The 23,160-nt window shown below is 37.6% G+C and overlaps 3 protein-coding genes and 1 long non-coding RNA gene across 13 annotated transcripts in view; 2 read left to right on the forward strand and 2 right to left on the reverse strand.

The window, feature by feature from the left end:
- The window catches only part of LOC117225891 (low-density lipoprotein receptor 2), a 123,396-nt gene extending 105,343 nt beyond the window's left edge, over nt 1-18,053 (reverse strand). For 3 of the 7 annotated variants that reach the window (XM_076523096.1, XM_076523095.1, XM_033479686.2), the window contains exons 1-2: nt 17,351-18,048; nt 7,474-7,596 (exon numbers count right to left, since the gene is read on the reverse strand). In XM_076523096.1, coding sequence (XP_076379211.1) covers nt 7,474-7,596; nt 17,351-17,444 — 217 coding nt within the window. In that variant the 5' untranslated portion in view covers nt 17,445-18,048. Of the gene's footprint in view, nt 1-7,473; nt 7,597-17,350 lie in introns of all 7 variants that reach the window. The other 4 variants (XM_076523098.1, XM_033479690.2, XM_076523097.1 and 1 more) reach the window with 3 other exon arrangements.
- On the forward strand, nt 266-1,778 carry LOC143259716 (uncharacterized). Its single transcript, XR_013033736.1, has 2 exons — nt 266-715; nt 932-1,778. It is a non-coding gene; the product is annotated as an uncharacterized LOC143259716 (long non-coding RNA).
- A 958-nt stretch (nt 18,054-19,011) lies between the features above and the next one.
- Nucleotides 19,012-20,707, reverse strand: LOC117225898 (WD repeat domain-containing protein 83). 2 transcript variants are annotated; one of them, XM_033479699.2, is made up of 4 exons: nt 20,590-20,707; nt 19,842-20,085; nt 19,545-19,771; nt 19,012-19,465 (listed from the first exon to the last, which is right to left on the reverse strand). In XM_033479699.2, exons 2-4 carry the CDS (start codon nt 19,976-19,978, stop codon nt 19,095-19,097), a joined length of 735 nt encoding a protein of 244 aa, XP_033335590.1. In that variant the 5' UTR covers nt 19,979-20,085; nt 20,590-20,707; the 3' UTR covers nt 19,012-19,094. The 2 variants fall into 2 exon arrangements, with proteins under 2 accessions (XP_033335590.1, XP_076379224.1); XM_076523109.1 differs by lacking the exon at nt 20,590-20,707 and adding an exon at nt 20,159-20,547.
- Josd (Josephin domain containing) lies at nt 20,616-22,550 on the forward strand. 3 transcript variants are annotated; one of them, XM_076523111.1, is made up of 6 exons: nt 20,616-20,750; nt 21,043-21,245; nt 21,323-21,537; nt 21,623-21,803; nt 21,909-22,159; nt 22,391-22,550. In XM_076523111.1, exons 2-6 carry the CDS (start codon nt 21,192-21,194, stop codon nt 22,395-22,397), a joined length of 708 nt encoding a protein of 235 aa, XP_076379226.1. In that variant the 5' UTR covers nt 20,616-20,750; nt 21,043-21,191; the 3' UTR covers nt 22,398-22,550. The 3 variants fall into 3 exon arrangements, with proteins under 3 accessions (XP_076379226.1, XP_076379228.1, XP_076379227.1); XM_076523112.1 differs by lacking the exon at nt 20,616-20,750 and adding an exon at nt 20,758-20,961; XM_076523113.1 differs by having other exon boundaries at nt 21,909-22,550.
- Nucleotides 22,551-23,160: the final 610 nt, after the last annotated feature.

Raw genomic sequence — 23,160 nt, forward strand, 5'->3', positions numbered from 1 at the left:
AATCTGCATGGAACGGATGCTGATGAATACGTAACAGATGTAAATTCTATTACACGGTGAAGTGACGGAACGCGAGCTGCCAGGAACTACACGTACATACACATCCATATAATCCATGGACGGTCAGAGAGAGGGGGAGGAGGAGAGGAGAGGAGAGGAGAGGAGAGGAGAGGAGAGGAGAGGAGAGGAGAGGAGAGGAGAGGAGAGAGAGAGAGAGTCGCGTCGTGTCGCGTCGTGCGAGCGTAAATTACTCGACAAGGAGGCGAACCGTCTTTCGTCGTCCGGTCCCGTAAACGACGTTACTCTCTTTGCCGCTTTTTTCGCTCTTTTTTCCGCACAGTGTTCAGCAGTCGCGCGGCAGACTTCGCCCTCCGGCGCGGCGGCGACGGCGGCATCCTGACGCTCGAGTGCGTTACTTGATAAATATAAGCACGTTTTCGTATTACCCTATTTCTGATCCCGAACTAGCGACGTTCCCGGAACGAGCGACGCCGGAATCGCGGCTATTAGATTTGACGAGCACGGCCGTCCTTATCTCGAAGACGTCTCTCGCGTCACCGTCGGAACGAAAGAAGATCTCTGCTCGACCGAGACACGTCTTTGTCGGAACACGAAGAACAGTAATTTGAGCACTCTCCCAGTTAGGAAATTAAAGGAAAGAAAGTCGCCACGCGACGCTGCCTCCACCAAGACACATGCTGCTTTCACTATATATGTAAGTACAAACGTACATAACAGGGGGAGGCGCCTAAAACGTGCCACCTGGATAACTTGTTCGCTTGTAATAATAGAAAGAAAGTTGATTAATTTCGAGGGGCACATAATATGATGTCAATAGTTTTTTTTGTTGGTAGAGGCATAGAGGAGATGTAAAGGTAAAATTTGTTTTTTTTTTAACTGGTGATATTGCTTTTTGTTTATATTCTGATAGAGCGTTCCAAGCGAATACAATGACCTATAAATGAAGATCATTTAAGGAGATATCTCGTAGTTGACAGTCAACGTGATAAGCACCGAATATTAACCGCGGTGTAAAAGTCGTATAACTAATGAAATTGAAACTGGAAAGTTGAAATTTACCATAGTCGCTGTTAGTTTATCTCTTTTACATTCTACAGATACAATACCTGGCTCGATGAAAATCGGCAGGAAATCTAAACAGCTGCGCGCGAGTGACGTGATCAGACCATGGTCGAAACAATATTAATGTGATGTATTATTAATTAAATATTATTAATATTAATATGTAAATTAGGAGGAAAATGGAAGTACAAATCAAGCTATGGAAAATCATATTTCTACATTTAATTTATCGATTTAATACGGAAAATTGATTCAGATTCTGTGTCTCTGAACTGTGAACATAAACTAACTGAACTGAATATAAACTAATTACAAACGATTCTGTTAATGTATCGATATTATGATCTAATTTGATAAAATTAGTATCCAATAAGCTGAACAACATGTTCAACCTATTTTCTGCTGATTTCAACCATAATATGTTCTAATAACACAATATTGATACAGGTTGTTAACTGATTCGTTTATAATTAATTTCAATTGAATTCCTCTCGGCACCAGCTATTATTTCTAACAAAATTTGATGTATTATTGGATTACTTTTTGTTTTAAAGGATTCTCATTTGAGATAGAACAAAAATTTTCTAGAAATATGAAAGTATAAAAATTCCGTTCTGGCCATAAATTATCGCATTCCAGAACACTGTGCGATCTTCGAGCTGCCGATCTGGCAAGAACAAAAAGTCGTTTTTAAACTGTCGAACCTTTCTGATGCAAGATCGCGGCGAACCTACGTGTAGCTGATTCCCGTGTTCCATAACCGGCGTAGCCGCGAGAGCAACAAGGACGTCCAGCTTTTCCCGCTAACTACATATCCCGAATGCGTTTCGCGTCGTACACGGCCAAGGAATTCCTCGTCGAAGTCTGTAATCAGCCGCGCTACGCAATTATAACGATTATACGTACATCAGCACGGCCAATTTTTGCAATTCGCCCCGATCGGATCCGGCGGTTTCGCGTAAAACGTGCGTTGAACGTTCGAGGCAGGCCGTTATCGCGACGCATTGGTTTCCTGATCTTTAAACCCGGACAATTGCTGTTGATTCTGTAAAATCGATGAATGGCGACACGCTCTCGGCGCGACGGACGCTCGCGCGCGCGCAAATTAATGAGCCGGGATCAATCCTAGCGAGTCGAACCGATACGCGCGGCCAATAACGGGTCAACTGAGATACCGGGCCGTAATTTTTAGTCTGATAGCGCGAGGTCGTGGCGTGCAACGTTCTGCTAGAGATCCGATTCGAAATCGAACATTGTACAATCATAATAATAACAATAATAATAATAATAATAATAGCAATAAATAAACCCACTTTCATAAGCCCGACAATTTTTTGATAATTTTTCAAATACTTTCGAGGATACTTCCAAATCTTTGAAGATTCTAGATCAGGGTTCGGATGCAAGCATTTCCACGCTACAGTTACCTTCGTGCCCCTTCATTCCTCTCGCTGCAACGAGGGATTAAACTGTCCAGAGCACCGATCTTCGTTAATCTGATTTTTCTAGGCTCCACAATTTTCTGATAATTCGTAAAATATTTTCTAGGGCTTCGAAGTTTAAGTAGGTTCTGGATCTGAGGTAAGTTCCAAGGATTTTTATTACATTAGATCCGCCTTCATAGCGCTCCATCTCTCTCGATATGACGGGGGATTAAAGTGACCTAACGATTTCTTCCCGCAGTGTAATCTCGTTTCCTTCGACTTCACGATTTTTCGATAATTCCTGAAATGTTTTTGAGAACTCCAGCGTCCTCGTGGATTGCGTACGTATCCGGGTTAAAACCAGATTAAAATTATTTTCATGAATCCTAGAATGAATTCTTAGCCTCGCGAGATTTCATAGATCTAAGAACGTAGAATCGTGCTTGATTTCAGATAGTTATCGCATTTGCATGTCACAATTTCGTGGCTGGGTTTATCTCTTGACCCAAATTGTTTGCGTGTTTAGTGTTTACTGAATTAGCAAGGAGAAAAATCATTTTAGAAAGCTTTATGTAAAGAGAATAAGTAAGTTATATCGAAGAATATGTATGTACTTTCTATTTACAAATCAATTTCTTTTAATAAAATTCGCATATCTGCCTTCCTTTCAACCATTCACAAGGTTCGTTATTAATACAATATCGTTTTTTTTTATTTAATTGATTTTTTCATACATAAATAAAGAATTCTTAATAATAAATAATAAATTCTTGACTAATTCAATTGTAATTCTCTATATACAATTCTGACTGTATTCGCGTGCGCAAAAATCTATCCGCCGCCTGTCGCGTCCCGCCCACGAAAACGACTCCGACCATTTTCCCCGTTCAAATTTGCAGGTAAGCTGTGCGATCGGCGAGGAAAATGTCGGGCTAACGACACGAGGTCGCTCGTATACGGTTGAACGAGAGGATCTTGCAGCTGCTCGAGCAAATTGATCGAAATGCACGGGTATCGGTTAAACGAATCCGGGGAGAGATTGAGTAACTACTTTGATAAAGTTGGCGCGGCCGAGAGAAAGTCCTGTAATTGCATTGCATCGAATCTCTACCGTGCCGTGCCGTGGTGTTCGCCAATCGGAGCCGATTATGAGCATCGTAAGATCAATGTATGTGCTTGGCTAGACACGATCTATCTCGGTGAATACGACTTCAACGATAATAAATAACGGTCGAAATAATATCGCGAGAACGTGTGTGAAAACGTGACGCGCATTACGAGAATAGTTCCCGGGAACACTAAACAATTCAACGATTCAAATATTCAAAACTTCCGAGTCCAGTGCGCCGACTAAGTTGCACACGAACAATCTGTTTAAGTGCATCTCGGGTCGCTTTCTGCCGCCTCTCGCGCTTGCACTACTCGGAACCGGGACGGATTTGCTCCATTCTTTTTCGGAATTTGTTCACGATATAACTTCGCGATTTTCCGCCATTTTTCACGTGGATATCGCGGACCCTCCGCGCGATACTTTCACCGACCTTGTGAACCGTTGCAAAGTGGTGTTGACATAACGGTTTAAAAGAAAGATAGAATAGTATACAATATGGCAATGCTTAAACTCAAGGCTCGGGCCAGGCCTAGGCTCATTTTATTTGAAATAAGATAACAAATAATTATTCGAAATAATCCTTTATAATTCCAAATATATTATTATTTTTACTTCACAGCTAATATGGAAAATCAACTTTATTTTGTTTTCAATTTCAATGAATCATTTCCAAATAATTTTTTATTTAAATTGTTCGTTCAAATAAAATAACAAATAATTTGACATAAGAATTGTTGAATTAATTGGAACTAAAAGTAATAAGAATTAATAAGAATTCTTGAGAATTAGTCGTTTGAACTAAATTTAATTATACACAGATAAACTCTGATTACATTTTTATAACTTAACTTAACTTACATTGTTGGCGTAATTGACACGATATAATTAGAGAGTATTTAAGAAAATATTTGAACAACAAACTATTTAATCGAATTACAATCAAAATAAAAAGTTATTTGTTTTTAAATCTAAATAACGATGTATTATTTGAAGAATTATTTGACCGCTGAAATAAACCAACGATGCGGCGTTCTAAAATTAAACGTTCTACACAAAAAATTGTAGAATATTCGAAAACAGATTTTCATGACGGTTTTCACCGGTTTTGTATACGTACATCAGCTGCTGCACTTGGAGTGTTCAAACTAGTTTTAATCATTCAAACTTTGGAAAAACTTTTAAGAAAACTGTTAAAATGTTATTAGTATGAGACTATTTTTATATAAACGTTTAAAGGACTTCAATCGGAATCGCGAAAGAGTACAAGCGTGTTTTCCAAGTGTCCAGAGAAAAAAGATCGCAAAGCCATAGTAACACAGGAATGGAAAAAAGTTAGAAGCAGGAATTCGAAAAAAAACCAGAGAGCCCGAAATAAATATAAAAGCTTAAACGATTGCTAGAAAGGGGATACCTTTGTATAAAACAGTACATATTTCGGCGCCTGAGTAAGCAGTCATGGGTAAGTGCGCTCGTCACTGAATGCTCGTATCCAATTCCAAAAGAAACCATGAGTTTTCAGGCACTATCGATGGTCTAGCAGAAAAATGTACCCAACAAAAGTTGGTCAGTATTCATATTTTTACAAATTAAAATGTAAAAGCTTGCAAAACAAAGAATGTTTAAACTCTTCAAGTGTTTCCGTTTCAAGTTCTGCATTTCGTCTTCTGACTTTTGAGCCGACCCAATAAATTGCATTGAACTCGACTTGAACAAATTGCATTGAACGATCCAACAGAAAAGATCGACAATGTCTCGTTGGAAAAATAACGACGAATGTCCGACGAAAGTACGTAGATTTCAGCGTTCATTTTATCAGCGGTATATCAATGACAACAATAATGGCGAATAATTGAAGGAAACAAGCGGATTTTATATCGACGCGGAGTCGACGAAATTACATTCATAGTGGTCTCGATCGCCGTCTGCCGCCGTGAAATCTGCGGTAGTTTCAGCGTTAACCATCGTAGTTTATTGTCTAGGAACGAGCCCGAATGCGACGCGACTATTATAAAGTCGATAAAAGTATATTGGAGAAGTTACGTGTTCACCGTGAAAAGTCTATCGGCGACCACTGTTTACGGGCTGTTAAAGTCAAATTACTGTGCTTCGTAACGCCAACCTCGATCTTCTAATAATAAAAGCAAACTTTATCACTTACTCGATCCGAGCAAAGGTGACAAGGTCGAAGAAACAAATATCTTAATTTGTTATTGTTTTTCATCGACCCGAGACGGCTCGGATTATCACGCACGTGGATCGTCGAATGGCACGGACGATAGAAATTCCTAGATCAGCTTCAATTCGCATACTACGCAGCGTTGTAAAACACAACGCTGATCATTTATAGGTCGACCTTCGAATAATGATCGCGCGACTTCGCGATCTCTTTTATGAATCGAGTTGTTCACATAGGCTTCAGTTTGATCTACTCGATTTATAATTATCTCCGACTTTTTCTGCCGATAATCGCGAGGTGCACCGTTGCGGAAATCCTCGGTCTGACCCCTCACCGAGCGTTTTCATTTATTCGACAGAACTACATTCACGTTCGTTGCTTTAATCCTGCAGAAACTTATATTATACACACTCGACGGATACGAAGGATTGTTTCAAAATCTTTGTCGAACAATAAGTAAAGTGACGGACTAAGGCATTCGTTCAACTTTTAACAATAGAACTACTAAACCAGTCAAAATAACTGGTTCCCGATTTTTTCTTTTATTATTCCTGATATTATAAAAATGTTCCCATGAGTTATATCTGGACAGAGATTTCTTTATTCAAGCACATGTTATAATAGAAGTTATTCCGTTATTCGAGTTATTCCCTTTTAATCCTTTACACGCGACTCCGAGGCGTTACTAAAAATTGCTATATGAACACATTCCTAAATAATGTTGACATCAAAGCTTGCATTAAAAAAAAACTGTAAAAAGTGAAAATATTTTATATACTAATAGGTTGAATTTGATCTGTGTAATTGCAACAAATAGATAAATACCGTAGGTCAGAAAACATGTTTTCGATTTCGAATAAAAATAGCATCGAGTGCAAAGGGTTAAAAGGTGTCTGAATATTGATGCCAGCCACTGTAGATGTGAAGTCGATCGTAACGCAAGGATTTTCAAGTAGAGACACTTGACTTGCTAAATGTTGAATTGAACATGTGAAAGTGTGAATGTCATTTGCAAGAAGGTATTATGAGTATGATTACAAAATGAGTATGAGTATGATTTGCAAAAGGATGAATATGATTTGTAGAATGGTGAATACGACTTTCAAAATGGCGAATACGATTTGCAGCAGAGCGAATATGATTTGCGGCAAAATGAATACGATTTACAAAAGGATGAATACGATTTGCAAAATGGTGAATACAATTTGCAAAATGGTGAATACAATCTGCAAAATGGCGAATTCGATTTTCAAAATGGTAAATACGTTTTGCAAAATGCTGCACACGATTTGCAGCAGAGTGAATATGATGTTCAGAAAGGCAAATTTGCCGAGACCACTTCGCGAAGCTTTCGAGACGCGTTGTCTGGAGAAGAAATTATTTTTCCCAATAAGACAGAAATAATTGGCTCTTTTTCGCGTATTTCATTGTCCGTGTTGTCATCTTTCCCCGAAAACTTGGCTATCGATCATAGCTCGGACCACATCGGGCCACGGTTTTGCTCGGTTTCGCTCGGTTTCGCTCGTCTTGTCTCGTAGACGGAAAACAAGAAGAAAGCGCGCGCGCGGATACACGAATGCTCGTATTTTATTCGATCTTTATAGCGGGGGTTCAGCGTCGTTCCGGCCCAAACCCGTACAAAGTGCGCGATACATTTGAATAACCGTCTCATCGCTCACCTTTGCATTCCTTCTCGGTTTCATCGGAATTGTCATGGCAGTCGTCTTGTTTGTCGCAGACCCACGAGATTGGTATGTATTTATCGTTTGCGCATCGAAATCGCTTTAAATTACCAGGCTCGCCTAAAACCAAATAAGAAAAACAGAAATGAAATGACGTCCATGCGATCCGCTCCTGGCGGAACAATTTTCTTACAAATCTAGATTTCGCCACGAACCGAGTTAGTTTCCCAATACGAGTTCTTGGCTTTTACGCGCCATGTTCTACCCTTCGACTACGGTATCGGATTCATTTTGAGCCAGCACTTCGAAGCCAACTTTTAGCTACTCAGTTCTTAGCAATGGTCTTTAACCCACAACTGCGGAAATTAGAATTTGTCACGACTATTCGCTAAAATATGCTTCTCAAAAAAGTTATAGCATAGAAAAATTGTTGATAAAAGTTGGCCAAGTTTGACTGAAAAATCATCGTAGAATGATGACTTCTTTTTTAAATTAAAGCTTGAAACCTTTACTTTAAGTTACTGTTTCTGAATTTTAAGTTCAACGCACCCTCGCCACTGTAACCATCATTTAAATGCGAGCATGAAATCAAAGCTGGCGTTTTTGGCACGATATCAATGTACAGGGTGCGTTGAACTTAAAATCCAGAAAGACTATCTTAAGGTAGAGGTTTCAAACTCTTTAACTGAAACAAAATCATCATCCTACAATGATTTTTCGCGGAGTTATCGTCAGTGAAAGTTGACCAATTTTTATCCAAGATTTTTCTATGCTATAATTTTGTCTACCAAACTATTCGAAATGACAAACATTTAAACTGATCGAACATTTAAACTGGATTTTTGACTTTTTCTTTTACAAATTCTAATACTGTAAAACTGTTTTTGTCAGAAATTTCTATACGAACTTCTTCATTCAAATAAATCAAATCTTGTAATTGTTATAAAACAATATACAATTAGTCACACGTTTAAGGTTACGGTAGTCCTAGTGTTAAAAAACTAGTGTTAAAACTATGTTCTAAAAAGCGGTGAACAATCATCTGACTGAGCTTGAGCACTTTTATTTGTACAATCACTCAAAGCGTCCCTTTGAAGTGAGACTTTTCTGGTTTCACGCTTTTAGGGGAAAGGGTAATTTTTTCTTTTTGCAGCTGACTAACTCGAATGAACAAAATTGTACTGCGACAAACCGGCACCAAATCTACGTAGGAAGGTGGTCGCTTTCGACCGATGCAAAAATAACTGGTCCGACAAATTCTGCTTACTCCGTAGGGCATTAGAATGTTGAGCGAAACTTTCTGAAATTTTTGTAGCGCCTTTTGTACCGCCCCAACTTTGCGAAAAAAAAACGATGCAACTAAAACGTTGAGTTAGCATGTAAAACTAGAGTGTCGACACTTTCAGACGACTCTTCAACAATGACAGCGATACGACCATTTTTGCCGAGTTACGACTGTTCAAACTCGTACACTTGTTCGTCGAGTTTTTTTGCAAAATTTTACCGCTGTGCTATTCATTATTAAAATACTGCAGCATTCCATGGCCAATATTCAATCTTTTGAGTTTAGTATTATATATTGAAAAAGTTTGAAGAAAACCCTTCGAAACTCCACATTCCAAAATGTGCATCGTTTTACATAATTCTGTGCTGAGACACGGCGTTCTAAATACAAAATTTTTAAATTCAAATTAAATTTAAACGTTTTACGCAATAAATTATAAAGTATTTGAAAACAGGTTTTAATGACGACTCTGTGTACATTAGCCGATGCACTTGAATCATATTGAATCTAATTTTAATTATTTTGTTCATCTATCCTTTAACTCAATAATATTCTAGCTGCTGTCGAGACGAATTCAAAGGCCTACTACAACCTTAAATCTTGAACGAACGTTAAAATAACTTTTCTGGCAAAAAGCGAATTTAACCATTGTGCGCCTGCCGGAGCGATAAGGGCTAACATGCAACGAATTATAAGCAAATGCGTCAAGGGAACGTTTAATCGCGAACTCGGATGGACTCGTTAATGAAAGCAGAATTTCGAACTAAGGTCGCTGGTTAGCGGCGAAAGTTCAACGGTGGCCGACCATAGTCGTCGTCGGCGAGGACGTGGTTAACGAGATTCTAGCGTTCGAGGAAATAAAAACCGTGCGAAATTCAGAAAGATTACCGAAATGAGAGATCGAGTCGAAAGGAAGAAATGAAAGGAAGAAATAAAAGAAATAATATCGGAGAGAAAGGGGACGCCATTCGACGTCGCTTCGTTATGTGCGTATTGTACGGCAGCGAAAGTAATAATCGACGCATCAAGCTTTTCGCCGCGGAACGGCGGTGAGGGACGAGAGAGGGCCGCCGGTGCAATCGGGCATGGGATGATTACTTGGGCAAAAAGGAATCGGAGGTGGAGAATAGAATTACCCCCTGGGGATTTCTGTGCATCCCGTCGGATCGAAAGAATTCATTTCTCAAGAATACTATACTGTGCGCGCCAGCCGAAAGATGGTTAACGCAAAAGTGCTGCGATCTTCTGCAGGGTGTTCATCCTAACGGTCACACCGAGTTTTGAGGTATTTACACTAATCCGACAAAAAATCCAACTTTTACTGTTTACACTCAACTCGAACTAACATTCATTCAAAGGTCATTGTGTGGCAGGTGTATACTGTGAACATCGCGCGCGCGAGCTTGCAATCCTTTTTAGCGAAACAGTCGTCAAAGGAAATTTCGGAGATTAATGGAATCGCGTCGGCTGGAGTTCTCTATGATCAGTGTTACAACGTGACAGTATGCACTCAGATGATAGAAGGAAGCATGTATAATTTGACACGTGAAAAGAAATTCTCAAATGCGATGCCACTTTCCTCGCTGCTGGATGGATCGTATCGCCTAACACAGAAAAACGAATGTGACAGGACAAACAGGATCAGCAATATCGCGTCGCATATATTACTTCTATGTATTCTGTAACTATACATATGTACGTATGTATACGCGCAACCGCAGCTGCCTCTCATGGTCGCCGAATCCTCGGAACAAAGTTCGCCGGTCAACTCCCGCCATTGTTCACTGAAATTTCCGTTTCGCGTCAATCGGTTAGCAAAAAATAGATACGTGAATGCAGGCGCTTCGAAAGAGAAGAATTCTTCTACACGGTCGTTTGAGAAAGGCGCCCTTTAAAACGGAATAACTTTTCTCGAACTCGTGCAAACGATTCGAGTTTCCTTTTTCTAGGATTCGGAAGGATTAGTTTTTGCTAGCTGACGTTAATGAAAATTTCGAAAATTCATGTTGTAAATTTCTAGTCAGTCGTATCGTTCGTGAATTTCCACGATTTTAATTGTTGCTAACCGGTGGCAACGTTGGCCAATTGTGTTTCAAACTTTTGTTACGGAAAAGTTGCAAAAAGCAGCATCGACTGTTTTTATCTCGCAATTCCAGCAAACTAATTTATTTACATCAAATTGTTCGTGCATTTTTAAACAAGTTATTCCATTTTAATGGGCTGTTGTACAACTTTTCAGTTAACAACGTTTATACCGCTCGAATATTTCTCGTCGCTGATCCAGTATCCGTTCCCGCGGTTACCCTGGAATAAAAAGAGTTCTCCGGGCGTAAATTCGGGTTCCGTTATTTAGCAGACAATGCTTTAAACGCGGTTAAATTCTGTCGAGGGAGAGGTGAAACGTTAATCTTTTTCACGGAAAATCCGCGGACACGGATCGGCGGGCGCGATAACTCGTATCAATTTAGTATGACCACGGTGTCGTGGAAGAATTACGACCAAGGATGACCAATAATCCGATCGCCATTTTAATTCGGTTCCTATCGAGCCGCGCGCCATCGTGAATAATTTGCCGATAAACAATTAGATCGACTGCCTCCGCGGAACCTTATTACTTTCGATTTAATTTCGTACCACGGCCGTGTTCGAATGACATAATTTCCGTGCTGTTTAAAGGAGATCCGACGGAATAATTAAGTGGCTTTGTTAACCGATTCGATTGAGGACCCGAATAATTTCAGGGTCGAAAAATTCTTCGATGGCGGAACTTTTTAAGAACTCTTAGCTCCGGGGAAATTCGATTGAAGGAATTATAGCCGGATTAATGACCCGCGGAGGGGAATATGGGTCGAAGTTTCCGATTAAAACTCGATCGAGTCTTTCACTTTAATTTCGACCTGCCGTATTTACAGGATCCGGCAAATATTGAATCCGAAAATGATGAGGCTAATCTTACTCATCTGTGACTTTCTAATTAAATAATTTCATGGAAATCAGCAAGGGAATCTAATTTATTTGATCACAAAGTCTTTCGAAGATACGTCAAATATTTTTGTAAATCGATAAAACATATCTGGAAGTAATACGATCTAATGATTTCTACTGAAACAAATTATTCCATAATTTCATTTTTTAAATGTTAAATTGTCGGTTACGGTTGTTCCTATTCTCATTCGCCCTGACGTTGCGACATCTTATGTAATATTTGATTTGATCGATGTTCGAGAATTCTAGATGTATTGTATCTCGCTCATGAAAAAAATAATAATAATACATATTACAGTCATCAAAGGGTCTGTTAACCAGTTAGCTGTTCTTGACGAGTATATTCGTCATAATACAAAATGTTGCCATTTCTTCGCGATATACTTTGATATTCTTCACTAAATTATATATTTTATAAAAGTGTTGTATTTAAAAAAAATATATATGAACAAATCGAACAAATACAGTATTTAACAAATTACAGTAGTTTACACACTTTTCAAAGAGGCCGCAACAGCTAACTGGTTAACGAGCCGGTGGTCAAAGTATTAATAACCAGGAAACGACAATTTCAATTATGGCTGCCAATGATTTCTACCGCATTAGCCCGGTAGCATATGGCGAAATGACAGGAGTTATCGCCCGTTCAGAACACGGTTATCCCTGGTTCGGAAGAGATAGTCGCGTATGTAATGCTCTCGTATACTAACCTCCGAGCACATAATTGTGTACCGTAATCCTGCGTTGAATACACGTTTCCAAAGATAATCCGCGCCATAATTCAATAGAAAAATGAATGTCCCACGGATTTAACACCCAGTGTCAGGAATATGGCTGTTCGCGACGTTATTTACAGTTATCGTAACTTCTATATCTCTCTCTATCCCTCTTTTCCTCTTTCTCTCATTCGCAGTTCGGAAGTTTAACCGGATGCGACGGTGTCCCCTGATTTTCCAGAAGCGAAACAGAGAAAATAAGGACGGCTGCGGATAAACTTTTATTTTATCTCGGAAAATGGATTTTGTTTGTTCGTCGAAAGTAACGAAGAGACTTTGTCTCTATTCGTTTAAAGTTCCCGAGTTGTCGCTCAACTCATGCGAAAAACCACTTATCCGTCTTCCTTACTTCGCCAATCTTTGCCGAGTGACAAACGGCCATGGAATAACTAACCATCGCGCAATTCCTGACATCGCTACCGACGTATCAGAGTCTGCAACTTTTGGAATGGACTTCCTGTTAACTCGATTCCTACCGGCACGCCCTTAGCTTCGAGCAGCAAGCGCTCTCTAATTTATTGTATGCGAACATTATCTTTCCGAGAAGTTACATTACGAAGATCGATTTGTAGGAGAGAACTACCACATGAATGGGACGTTACCATTAATTCCAAAATTGTGAATCTTTCTACAATAAAATTATACTTATTTTGAAATCATATTATGTATATCTAATCACGTGTAATTTGAAGCCGCTACCAATTGATATATAACTGTATCAGACAATTAATTTTCTTTATGCTTGAAAGTAATATTTTTCCTTTCTTCTCGCGACGTTATTATATGAAGTACTGTTATTCGTGATTGGGTTTGTATTTTTTTTTTTATTGTTTATATTTGTTGCATTCGATCAGGCATTTTTTCAAGAATATGACATACAGCGTCGGATAGTCTTAATAATTAAACAAGTTACATTTTGATTGTTGTTACCAAGCTTATGAATGGGACATACAGTACATCATAGGTCTGTAATAAACAAGGAAATTAATTTTTACATCAAGAAATTAAAAAGATTTTTTGTTAACTTGTTTCAGTTTGTTTTTAATGAAACGACTATATTTTCTGTTATAAAATACTAAAACTTGATATTAACCCAAAGATGCAAAAAGAATTTATGTAATTTAATATTAGTATATAATATTACATATGCTTACAATAAATAAAAGAAGCCGTACTTATAAGATTAATGCCAATATTACTTTATTTTGTCCCATTCAATGCAACCAATTGACGAATGTGACAAAATGCACTTTTAAAAAATATATAAACTAAAGCAAGTAAACGTAGGAAGAACTCATTGACACTCTACACATTTTCACATTAAAAGGATTGATCTTTCGAATGACTAAAACTAGAATTAGATAGGTCGTTTAGCTTTTTTGTTATCTTGCCCTAAATAAAAACGTGTTGTTACCATTATTACAAGACACGGCGAAATTTAAGGAGACTTATTGTTTAAAATTCAATCGTATTCCGCGCATCAAACGCGCGTTACGTATTTGATTCACGTAGGCTCATGAAATCCGCCTTAAACCCCACGCACATTACGCCCGGTGTAATCGTTATTTGATATATTTCACCAGTGGAGAACATTCGGCGTCACGAATCGAATGATTATTTCCTGAAATCAGAATTTCCTTTGAAAAAAATATTACGCCAGAGAAGATGTTATTTTCTTGGCGCAAAGCTTGTAACGATTCTCACGAAATTCAGGACAAATCCTCGGCATTTGTTCGTGTCGTTTACAAACGCGACGTTTGTACATTGTAACTATATCAGTAGCGCCAATGCCATCTACGTAAGAATCTTAATGAAACAGTTGAAACGTGTTATAGCGTCCGTCTCTCGCGAATTATGTCACAATACCGCTAAAAGAAAAACATCATTGTGGAAAGATAAAAAAAATATTCATCCAAATGGTAATTTGCATCTTTTTTCCCCTTTTAGAAATTATAATAAGTGCTAGCGATACTTCATCACCCGTGAAACTCGTCTTTGAGTACCTCCTTTGAGAGACTGAATACATTTCTAAAGTGAATTTTATGAACTAATCGTACCATTAGCTCAGGGATATATGTATGTATACATCTCTAAAATGAATCCTATGAACTAATCATATCATTACCTCAGACTTATATGTATACACAATATGTGACACCGGTTATATTTTTAATGAAGCCGCATCATCTGAATTCTACGAATATTTCGAAGGGGAACAGAAATGGTCTTGTACCGGATCATACCAATGATGCACTATCCGATGCGTATTTACACATCTGCTTCAAACGTTATTGAAAATTGTACAAATATTGTTCGTTATTGTTCAATAAAATATAGAAAGATACATAAACGATACGACAGTTAATCTCTACGTTAAAAGGATGTTCTTGATAAGCTATATCCGATGGTATTTAAATTTGACGACTTAATGCGATTTAAAGACATTGCTGACTTCCTTTTCCCGGTTCATTTGTTTAGCTTACCAGTTGTCAAATGCGTAAGAAGGAAATCGTAGAGTGGCTTTTCGCATTAGTTTCGACGTTATACTGGCAAAAATAGAGATGAAGGATAAGCAGAATCAATATTGATACACTGTGATGTGCACGCGTGTACGAAGCAATAACATTTTTGCAGTGCTATGCGAAAAGGTGTGAAACACACTGCGTTTATCATATTAAAATAGAAGATCAATGAATCGACGCTGTTCCAGATCCGAATTGAACAATATTGAATGAAATCAATGACTTTACGATTACAATTGAAGTACACTCAATACCGATTGCATTTAACGGCTCAAATTTTAATTTATCCAACGTATAATCGCAGTTAATTAAATAATTACGCAGTCATCGATCAGGTCGCGATGCGATAATTAAATTAATTATTCAGTTATCATTTCTACTGATGATCATCCATTAAAATACCCGTCTCTTACACTTGTTAAGTTTAATCAATGAAATAAAAAATTTTATTTAATTAATTCCAAGCTCTGTTCCTAGTTAACACGTTGAATGCCACGAGGGTCACCGGTGACCGGCACTTAACCTGGCGGTGACGCCATGGGGGCCACCGGTGACCGGCGCGCCCAAATTGATAGAAATATATATAATTTCAAACAAATGTCAATATTTAAAATTTTGTACTATTACCGTCGTCGATTCAAACAGTGGCCCCTGTCGCAATTAACATGTCAAACATGGTTATACACTGTAATTTATCTATTGCAGATAATATTTCAACATTATATGTATCGCATAAAAGAAAATTCATCGTGGCACCACGGACAATTTCTGTAAAATCGGCGTGGAATTCAACGTGTTAACAAATGGCAAACATAGTCGATAAAGGTATTCGAAGTCGTATTCGAATTTTATACAAGGGGAACGTAATAAATGAGAAATTAAAGTGATTTCGAAACTTCGAAGCACCGTAAAACTAGATCCGGCCACAGCAATATAGTCTCACATTGTTTTAGGAATTATTAAGTATGATTCTATGATCGTGCATAACAGTGCACACGCGCGCGCGCGCGCGCACACAGAGATATTAATTTGTTTCGCTTCTCACAATACTTCACCGATGTAGTTCGCAGGCGATAAGATGCATTCGGTACTCTTTAACTGCATATCATATCATCCGATAGATATCTTGGAAATTGTAGATCGGTTGCGTATATCTAACGGTCGATTATCGCAACACGTTCATTCGCTAACAGTCGTTTTACACGACTCGTGTAAAATATTCATTTATATGGCCAGAACATACGACCTGGTTACGAATTATAATTTACACATCGTTTAATATAACATTCGAAGATTATAATTTATATTATAATAACAGCTACAAAGCGTCGTAAATAACGCGGATATGATGTGAATTTTCGTTGCTCCGCTTCCGAATGAAATGCAAATTGCTTTATACGGTTTTATCCGTTCATTAAATAAGTTTAGTGTACAGCGACTGCTTCAATATTCCATGATTGCGAAGAATATTAAATATACACTCTAATATCGATTTCATCCGAGGCGCTTTGCCTCGCACGTGACTTTAAAGGTCAATGCGAAAAACGTGATTAGATCATAAAACGAAACGTTTACGATCTAGTAAAGCATAATAGTATAATAGAAGTTCCTGTAGGAGGAGTGTAAGAACGAGTTCGAAAGATCCATTTCGAATACAAGCGATGAATGGAAAGATACGTTCACACGTTGATCTTTTTTTTATGGCACTATGACTTGGACAAATATTATGTGGATTTTCGAATGAAAATGGAATTCTATAATATATAATTTACCGTTAAGAAACGGCACAGAAAATCTTGCAAACGTGTCAGCTAACGCTTCTCTTCTCCCCCTAGTTTTTTAAGAATACCCGCCCTAAACCACCAGATGAAGAGCACAGCGTAGGAAGATGTTCACGTGCTTCCATCTATCGCGGTCTTCCCCCATTTACAGAGGACCAACGCATCTCCACACCACCACCAGCATCCCCCTCACAGAGATCACGGAGATATTGAGCCCGTAGGTCGAATATTCTTTGATATCTGCGTTGACTGTCCTCATTTCCCGCGACCTACCTCGACGGATTCGTAGGGACGTACCGTCGAAAATATACGCGAAAGGTCGGTTATGTAAGCAAGACCGGCGCTAGGCGCATCCCATACGAATACCCAGTCAATCAACAACGTTCCTATGGTGGTCGTGCGGTATATTCTCCAATAGCAACTGACGTTCCCCCATTCACCTTATTCACTTTTTTCTCTGTTTGGCGCATACTACATCTACATCCGTACACTGTTCGGCAGGCATACGAAAAAAATCGTACTTACTGTCAATGTTGAGAGCATCAGCCGCCGCGAGGAAGCCGAGTAGAGTCAGCAAATGCAGCGGCAAGAGTACCAGCAGTGGACAACTTCGCCCCATAACAACCCTCTTTCCTCGCACACCCGTTTCCTTGGTATCTTCCACCAGCACTGCTCTTCCACCACTGTCACTGACACCCTGAGATTTTCAAAACTCGTCTCCGGTTCGGGCACACTGTCTCGACCGCGATTTCAGCGTTTCCGGTGACTTTGACAGCCGGCAAGCCGGGGGGGATCGATCAACAACAACAACATCAACAATCCTCACTCACGGTGCGGTGACTGGCTGGCAGTAAAGTCTGGCGAGACCACGCGGTCCAACAGCCTCCACTCTGCATCGGGCGAGTCACGGGTCTCTTCGATTGTGTAGGTGCAAACAGCCAACAATTGAGAGTGGCTGCGTGCTCGAATACAGAATAAAAAGTGTACTCCACGAAGTGGTTGAGACTGGCAGGCCCGCCCCGTGTGCGAGCACCTCCGTCTCCGTGTCTCTCGCTGTATATTCTCTTGCTCCCTCTTTTCGTCCGTCTTTTTCATTCGTCGTGCCGAGTCCGTCGTCCTTTATTACTCCTGCGCGCAGCCGATTCTATTTCTCTTCGCTCCACGGGAACTATTCACTCTTTCTCTCTTTTTCTTTCCCTCACCCGGGCGAGACGGTGGCGACCACTGATTCTGACGCACCGATATCGCGCCACCTGCGCACGCAGGTGTTCTCTCTCTTTCTCCCTCTACCGCTCTCTGTCCCGTTTGTGCTAAAGTTACGCTACGTGCGTACTCGTAGCCTGTTTCACGAACTGTATGCCACGCCACGACCCAGCTCGAGCTAACCCATATTCTATTTCTTTCATACGCAGGTGACGGAGCCCATGACCGAAGGTCCGAGATACTCGAGTAAACATTTACATACCTGGATATCTCGTTAGACGTCCAAATACCTAAGTTCCTATGGTCTCGATGCTCTTCAAGGTTAAGCTACTACGAGCATATGTACACCACGATACAAACCTTGGTGGTTTTAGCACCCGAAATAATGAGCTCGTGTATCCAGATAAACAATTACATATACCTAGTTACCCACAGGACTTGAAATTCATAATCACTCTTGAGCCGTCATCATACACTATTCATTTGCGATTCACTTTTGCTTCACAACGTGTTCATAGGGGAAACTATGTAGAAATGGTCTTAGGAGCGATGAGGAACTATATAGGGGCCGTTATCGAAACCAATATGAACAGAAATTTCGGTTCTTCATAACAGCTATTTGGAATATCGGTTCTTCATAACTGCTCTAATCAGAACCTTTATAAAACAGTTAGTAACAATTATTTTTGAAACCGTTTCAAACTATGATATTATTGGTACCTCGATAAACATACAAATGAGTATGGACAGAGTCCAGATTTTTAATACCTGAAATGCATATCTCGTGACATTTGGATTGCAAAACGAGAATTATTCATAATCAAATTTGTATAGATTATAATAAAATTCATATGCATAATTTATGATTAATTTTTTAAATCCGGTAGAAGAGATATCCAAATAGCTGGATAATTTTGGTTTAGTTGGTTATCTTGAATCTCGTGCAACATTCCCTAGTTTCATTAACATATTCTTGTTAAAAGTTAAAAAATACACAATCAACTTTATTAAGATTGAATTTATGATTAAGTATATATGTACACATTCAAAGTTTCTTCATAAAGTACTATTCTTGTTCTGTGGACACAGAGTTCCACATTAAAATATTTGGTCCATTACTAGCCAGGAAGCAGTTAACTTTCGGATGAACACTCAAGGAGACTATTGGATGTTTTGTAGGTTTAGAGCCTGAAAGTTTCGCAATGACTTTCTGTGAAACTAGATCCCATATCCATAATTTTCCATCGGCTGAACCAGAAAGAATCCGAGCGTCTTGAACATCAACGCTTGATTCCAGGCATAAATTATCCGCGACGTGTCCTGTGAACTCTCCAAGCAGTTCTCCCGAGTCTTTATCCATTAATCTGACTACAGCATCCGCACAGCTGACCACTATACATTGACCATCCCTTGTAAAGCTTGCACATGTTACTGCATCTACAATATGTATATTTATTATATTTAATTACAGTTCACATTCCTGTCTTTTTCATAAGAGTATTATATTATTTAGTACCTCCCATATAATCTGCATACAGTTCACCGACACGAATATCGTATCTGCGTATCTTACCATCGAACGAAGCTGTTAGAATTTCATGATCAGATACTCTCACACTAGAAATAGAATCTTTAGCTTCACCTAGACATTGTACAGGATCTAAAGCTTTAGAACGCACATCCCAACACATGACTGAATTGTCTCTAGATCCAGAAATAGCCATAGTAGACTCTTCATTGAATCTAATAATATTTGAAACAAGTTGTATTTTATCATAGTTAGAGCAAATAAATGTATAAAATGTATACATACCTTACTGTGTTAACTGGACCTACATGACCTCTTAAACGACGAATTAGAGTTCCAGTTGCCACATCCCAAAGGATAACTGATTTATCTAATCCACAAGAAATAATTTGACTACTGTCACATGATGAGCAAGCTTCCATTACATCGTCTCCGTGTCCTCCATATGTCTTCAAAGCTACCCCTCTATGTGGATTCCATAATTTCAATTTTCTGTCTGATCCACAAGTTAAGCAATAAGTGCCATCAACTAAAAAATTTGTATTCTTTGGTAAACGATTAACATTGAGTACAGAAAAAAGATGATTCAAATCTATGCATACCACTAAATCGAACCGATCGTACAGCTCCTTGTTTACAATCTATTTCTCTATTGAATTTGTATTGAATGTCCATTCCGAGTATATTTGAAAATGTCACTCAACAATACAGTGCTTCATATATAATGGAATTTCTAACCTTTCCAATAATGCAATTTTCCTCAAACATTGTTGTGGCATTTTTATATATCTCAATATTCAAGATCAAAACATGATTATATTACTGTACTGCGTTTTTAACTTAACCATAGAAGCGTGATTTCTAACATTTTACAGTATGACCAATATTAGTGCATTGATAACGTTCATTGTCTATGGCTACAAACGCAAAACCGTTTTGTACAATGTACTTAAAAATCCAGTAATATTGTAATTCATATCACCGTGTGGAAAGAAATACATGACACTATAATACTGAACGTTTAAATACTTACTGACAATTTGCTACTTTAGCTGTTATATCATATTTAAATAATCTCCAATCAGCAATGCCATCATCTTGTTTAAGTGGCGCCAATAGACTGAAACCATCTTACTTTTCCATCAACTACGTCTTGTCATTGAATACGTACACTTGAATTTACGAATTATAAAAGTAAGTGAATAGTGAATGTACATATGTACACTATATATATATACATTATAAACTCGCTCGCGATATCTAACAAACTGTAATTATGAATGAACGTAAACCAGTAACAGACATATTACATCAACATTTGTTACTTTTCATTGATCTGTTGTAAAACTGTAGTGTATTTCATGGTGACAGTATTTATCATTTGTTTTTCCGATGCAATATGCCAGTATGTGTTTCGATTATAATTATTTCATGAATGATATCTTCTAACAAATCCCAATAAATAGTTGTTCGTTTCTGTTTTCAGTGTCATTAAATATTGGATGTTGTTGATGAATGATACATTATTGTAAAACTTGTGGAACATTGTGACACGGTAAACAATTCGGCGAGCGATGCAATTGACTGACTAACAAAATTTCTGATATAACTCCGGAGAAAAATTATGTAGATAAAATGGTTGCAAATACAGCAGATGATATGAATGAATCCATTTACCATGAAAGACAAGTAATATATCGAATGCTTTGATTTGAAAATTAATAATATATATGATTGTATTAATTTTACATCTATGACATCTGTAGGTGAAAGAACTTTGTGCTTTACATGCATTAAACAACCTGTTCCAAGAGAGAGGGTTTAGTAAACAGGAATTAGACAAAATTTGTTATAACTTAAGTCCGGATGTATGGATCAATCCTCATAAATCATTGTTAGGACTTGGTAATTATGATATTAATGTTATTATGGCAGCGTTGCAACAAAAAGGACGTGAAGCTGTTTGGTTTGATAAACGCAGGTTTGTAAAAGATTATGATTATAAATAGTAGAATGTTGTTAGACTGTGAATTCTTATACATTTATAATATCTTTAAATTTTGTAGAGATCCTACATGTCTCTGTTTAGACAACATAGAAGGCTTCATATTAAATGTACCAACAGAATACAAATTAGGTTTTGTGTTGCTTCCTCTAAAAAGACGTCATTGGATTGCCCTGAAAAAAATTCATGGTGCCTTTTATAATCTTGATTCAAAACTGGATTCTCCTCAACTCATAGGAAAGGTCAGTAAACATAATTCAATAATTTTTTTAATGAAAAGTGATACAGTAAAAGTAATACATTATTAAACTATGAACTGTGCTAATTCAAAGTTATTGTGGTATTAGGACCATGATTTACTTGTGTATCTAAAGGACCAGATAGACAGTAAGGAGAAAGAATTGTTTCTTGTTGTATCAACAGAAATAGGGAGTAATCAAGGATGGCTGTTGAATACATATGTGAACAAAGAAGGGATTGGTACAGAAAATAATTCGATAACATACATCGAAGATGTTTACACTGATGTAGACTTAATAAAACAGGAGTCTAAAGAAATGAATGAAAATGAAGAGTCTCTAGATAATAAAAACTCTAGGTAATTGAAGTTCTTTAACACGTTCACTGTTTTCCGTGTCGTATGTAATGCACGGTCGTTATTCTCATAATGTTCTTGCTTTACATACGATGCATAGTCTGGATTAAATTTATTGTTTTGTGAAAAACTGAGACAGTAAACGTGTTAATTTTTTTAAGTTATATATTTCATACTTCAGGCCAAATAAATTTAGAATGGAAACGACAATAGATTGAGAACTTTTGATTCCAGGCAATAAAAAAAAGAAGTGAACAGACTAAAAAATGCTTTGAATATTACATTGAATATATTGTATATGAAAGAACGAAGCATAATAATTTTTTTCTGTTTCTGTTAATATATTTCGTTAATAAGTTGATACTTATTTAAAATATATTTATGTTTCATGTTATTATTATCGTTATATTTTTTATTAAAATTTAAAGAGACAAAACGAGAAGAATTTAACGTTTAGATATATATAAGACATAAAGTTATTTGTCACTACTTGTTGATTTCAATATGAAGTTGTGACAAGATGTTTACATGTTATTTTTGTTATAAGTATAACGATAAGTTAATATTTGTAATATATAATCGTTTTAAGCAAAACTGAACTACATATTTATTTACAACATAAGAATGTTTAAAGAATTGTCTATAGTAACTGTGTATAGTAAGCTCTTGTTTCAAATGAATGTCGTAATATGTGTATTTAAAAAAAAAAATATTTATAATGTGTCCGCTTTCGTGTCTACATTATTTACAATACTGCTTTATCAGTATTATTAGTTATGAAATGCAGTATATTAAGTCGTCAATTTACTTGCACAGTTTTATATTCGAAAACAAAATTCAGGTATTTTTTTCATGGATATAAAATTTCAGGATGTTAATTTGTACTATTTTATATTGATTCTACATTACTTGCTGAGCAAAAATCGTATTACTTTGCCCAAAAATAACAATTGTTCTTTTTGTATTTATTGCTAGTCACGTTAGACTATTACATTAAAGAATAC

This window comes from Megalopta genalis, chromosome 6, assembly GCF_051020955.1.
Source record: "Megalopta genalis isolate 19385.01 chromosome 6, iyMegGena1_principal, whole genome shotgun sequence".
NCBI classification, from domain to species: Eukaryota; Metazoa; Arthropoda; class Insecta; order Hymenoptera; family Halictidae; genus Megalopta; species Megalopta genalis.

Coding starts and splice junctions, on each gene's coding strand:
- LOC117225898 (XM_076523109.1), bottom strand. CDS start 20,231: ATGGACATTCAATACAAATTCAATAGAGAAATAGATTGTAAACAAGGA. Junction 20,086..20,158: donor ACGATCGGTTCGATTTAGTG/GTATGCATAGAT, acceptor CAAATTTTTTAG/TTGATGGCACTTATTGCTTA. Junction 19,466..19,544: donor GTATGCAGATTATATGGGAG/GTACTAAATAAT, acceptor TACATATTGTAG/ATGCAGTAACATGTGCAAGC.
- Josd (XM_076523111.1), top strand. CDS start 21,192: ATGGTTGCAAATACAGCAGATGATATGAATGAATCCATTTACCATGAA. Junction 21,246..21,322: donor CCATTTACCATGAAAGACAA/GTAATATATCGA, acceptor TGACATCTGTAG/GTGAAAGAACTTTGTGCTTT. Junction 21,538..21,622: donor GTTTGGTTTGATAAACGCAG/GTTTGTAAAAGA, acceptor TAAATTTTGTAG/AGATCCTACATGTCTCTGTT.